Below are 3,243 nucleotides of genomic sequence, written 5' to 3'. Positions count from 1 at the left end.
TAATTGTTCAACAACAAAAAAAAAAAAAAAAAAATTAAAAAATATTTATTTGTTCATATGTGTGTTAAAAAGGAATATTATATGGTACAAATAAATATTACATAACAGTGAAAAAACTGAATGGATATATATATATATATATATATTATATATATATATAATATAATATAATGGTGCTATTATTTTACACCAACTTGTATGCTGAATGTATAGAAACGATACCCATTGTCATGGTGGTGTATGTTATATTTTTAAAATTGGCTTGATGAAATAACTGAGCTAATTCATCTGGTGTTAAAAAAGTTTGAATACTTTGTGCTAGATATTTATATGCCTTCATATCATTTGCTACTACTTTTCCAATTATAGGTATTACATTATTAAGATAAAATTTATAGAAAATATTAAGTATATGACATTGTACTTTACAAAATTCTAAACATAAGAATCTTCCTCCTGGTTTTAATACACGATGTATTTCTTTTAATGCTTGAGGAATATTTGTAAAATTTCTAATACCAAATGATAATGTTATTACATCTATAGAATTGGATTCTATTGATTCAAGATTTTCTGCATTTTGAACTAGCCAAGTCAAATTTTGATCATATCCTAATGTAGTTGCTTTCTTTTTCCCAACATTTAACATATCATTGTTTACATCACAAACGATGATATGAGGAAGAAATTGTTGATAGGATATATGATCAAAAGGAATAGATTGATTATTTTTTTTAAGAAAGAATTTACTTTTTTCTAGTATACGAAATGCGATATCACCTGTACCTCCTGCTAAGTCTAGTATTTTATAATTAGGTATATCTGAATATACACTATAATTATTACTATAAACATTTGTATCAGATATGTTTTCATTTTTTTTTTGTATCTTTTCATTGTTTGATGAATAATCTTTATAATGTTGGTATACATAATCTTGTATATTGTAACTATGATATTTTAAAAGTACATCTAATTCCTTAACAAACTGATCTTTCCAAAAACGATGTATGAGCAAACTCATCACGTCATTCATAATATCATATTTATTACAAACGTTACTAAATAAGTTGTACACTAATCGAGATTTTATTTCTTCGCTAACTTTTTGGAATCCAAAATTACAAATTCCTACAAGGAAACATAAAAATAAATAAATAAATAAATAAATAAATATATATATATATATATATATATCTGTGTGTATGTGTATGTTTGTGTTTGTGTTTATGTTTATGTTTATGTTTATGTATATGTTACGATACAATCATTGAAATATTCATTTTACTTTCACTCTTATCATATTGTCCATGCTGAGTACTAAAATGTGACGCTTTACTTATTATGCCTCCCCATACATGTGTCATCTTAATATTGTTATAATTAATTATTTTTGTAATCTTCATGCTACAAGAATAAACCCGTGTTTAATTTAAAGGAATTATTTAAAAAATAAAAAATAAAAAATAAAAAATAAAAAATATTATTAAAGCCAATTATTATATGCATTTACGGGTATTTATAAAATGAGGAAAATATTATCCTTTTCCCTCGTTATAAAAACATACCACTTATAGATAAATATAAATAAATAAATAAATAAATATATATATATATATATATATTAGCTTAATTTTATTTTTTTCATTATTTTCACATGCTTAAAATATTTACTAAAACATTATATTTTTTTTTATTTTATTATTTTATTTTTTTTGTTTTTTTTATTTTTTTTTATTTTTTTTTATTTTTTATTATTTTTTTCAAAATAAAAAATATAGAAAAAAAAATAATAATAATAAAATAAATGTAAATATATATATATATATATATAATATATATATATAATATATATATTTATATATATATGTACTTAAAACCTTTCGATGGGGTTCGGTTCGTTCACATCTTCATACCTCCTTCATATGACATTTTGTTTCCCTGTGTATGTAGGTATGAGATATGAATAAATGTTTTGATTGTACGATTTAAGAATGATAAAATGTTTGAAGAATAATATAAATATATGGAAAACTGGGCGACGGAATGTGTCATATGGTTATTACAATATAAATATAAATGAAAAGATACATAAATATTTCGACAATATAAATAAGAAGAGAAATATAAAATATATAAGTGATTGTAAGAGTTGTAAAGAATGTGTGGATGAAATAAAAAATGGTAATTATAATTTATTAAAAGATTTAAATATGAAAATGATTGGGTTGGATATAGAAGGATATAAATTAGGTAAATATGGTATTGTAAGTATAATACAGATATGTTATGAAGATATATATATTTTTGATATATATAAATGTGATAACGTATATGTATTTATAAATTATATAAAAGATATATTAGAATGTGATGATATAATAAAAGTAACACATGATTGTAGAGAAGATTGTTCCATATTATATAATCAATATAATATACATTTAAAAAATATATTAGATACACAAGTAGCATATAATTTATTATTAAAAAATAATAATAATTATACAAATACTTATCAAATTAGTTATGATGATTTGTTAAAAAAATATTTATTTATAAATAATAATCATAAAATATATTTTCATAAAATGATCACACTAGATAATTATATTTATTTAAAGAGACCTATTATGAAAGAATTAATTTCATATGCTATCCAAGATGTAATATATTTAAAACCTTTAATCTTATGTATTATAGATAAATTCCTTATAAAACAAAAGAAAAAAGAGGAACAGGAAAAAAATGAATATGTGAATGACAAACAAAATAATAAAATAAAACAGAAAAAATTCGATAAAACATGTAATACATTACAAAGTAAATGTAATATCTCTTTATTTAATAATCAAGACCTCTATCATACTAAAGAAATAATTCAAGACATTATATTACACAGTAAAAAATACGTGAACTATCAATTTTTAAATTCTCATATAAAAGACGAAAAAGAATTACAAAAAGGTATGATCTTAGAAGGCATGGTTGTATCATGTAATAATACAAAAATGTATCTTAAATTAAATATGAGAAAGAGGGGGGTCATTTTAAATTATGTACAAAATAAATATGAAATAGGAGATATAGTAAAGGCTGTTATTGTAAACTTTACTAGTAACGATTATATTAATTTAGGACTTTATGATGAGAATATTTTGACTTTTGATGCGGAAAAATATATCCCTCGTGAGGAGGTTTTACAAAATATACAAAAGTTTCTCCCAAATGAAGAAAAAATAT

General features: G+C 21.1%; 2 protein-coding genes across 2 annotated transcripts; one reads left to right on the top strand and one right to left on the bottom strand.

Moving 5' to 3' along the window:
* Positions 1–184: 184 nt before the first annotated feature.
* PRSY57_0204000 (ubiE/COQ5 methyltransferase, putative) lies at positions 185–1,406 on the bottom strand (the record flags this gene model as incomplete). Its single annotated transcript, XM_012905476.1, has 2 exons — positions 185–1,131; positions 1,289–1,406. 2 exons carry the CDS (start codon positions 1,404–1,406, stop codon positions 185–187), a joined length of 1,065 nt encoding a protein of 354 aa, XP_012760930.1.
* A 588-nt stretch (positions 1,407–1,994) lies between these two features.
* On the top strand, positions 1,995–3,243 carry PRSY57_0203900 (3'-5' exonuclease, putative; the record flags this gene model as incomplete). The annotated part of the gene is made up of 1 exon (XM_012905475.2): positions 1,995–3,243. A coding segment is annotated over one exon (1,249 nt), but the record flags the coding sequence as incomplete, so codon positions are not given.

This window comes from Plasmodium reichenowi, chromosome 2 (genome assembly GCF_001601855.1).
Source record: "Plasmodium reichenowi strain SY57 chromosome 2, whole genome shotgun sequence".
Taxonomy (NCBI): domain Eukaryota; phylum Apicomplexa; class Aconoidasida; order Haemosporida; family Plasmodiidae; genus Plasmodium; species Plasmodium reichenowi.
This window is presented reverse-complemented; position numbering and strand designations above follow the sequence as displayed.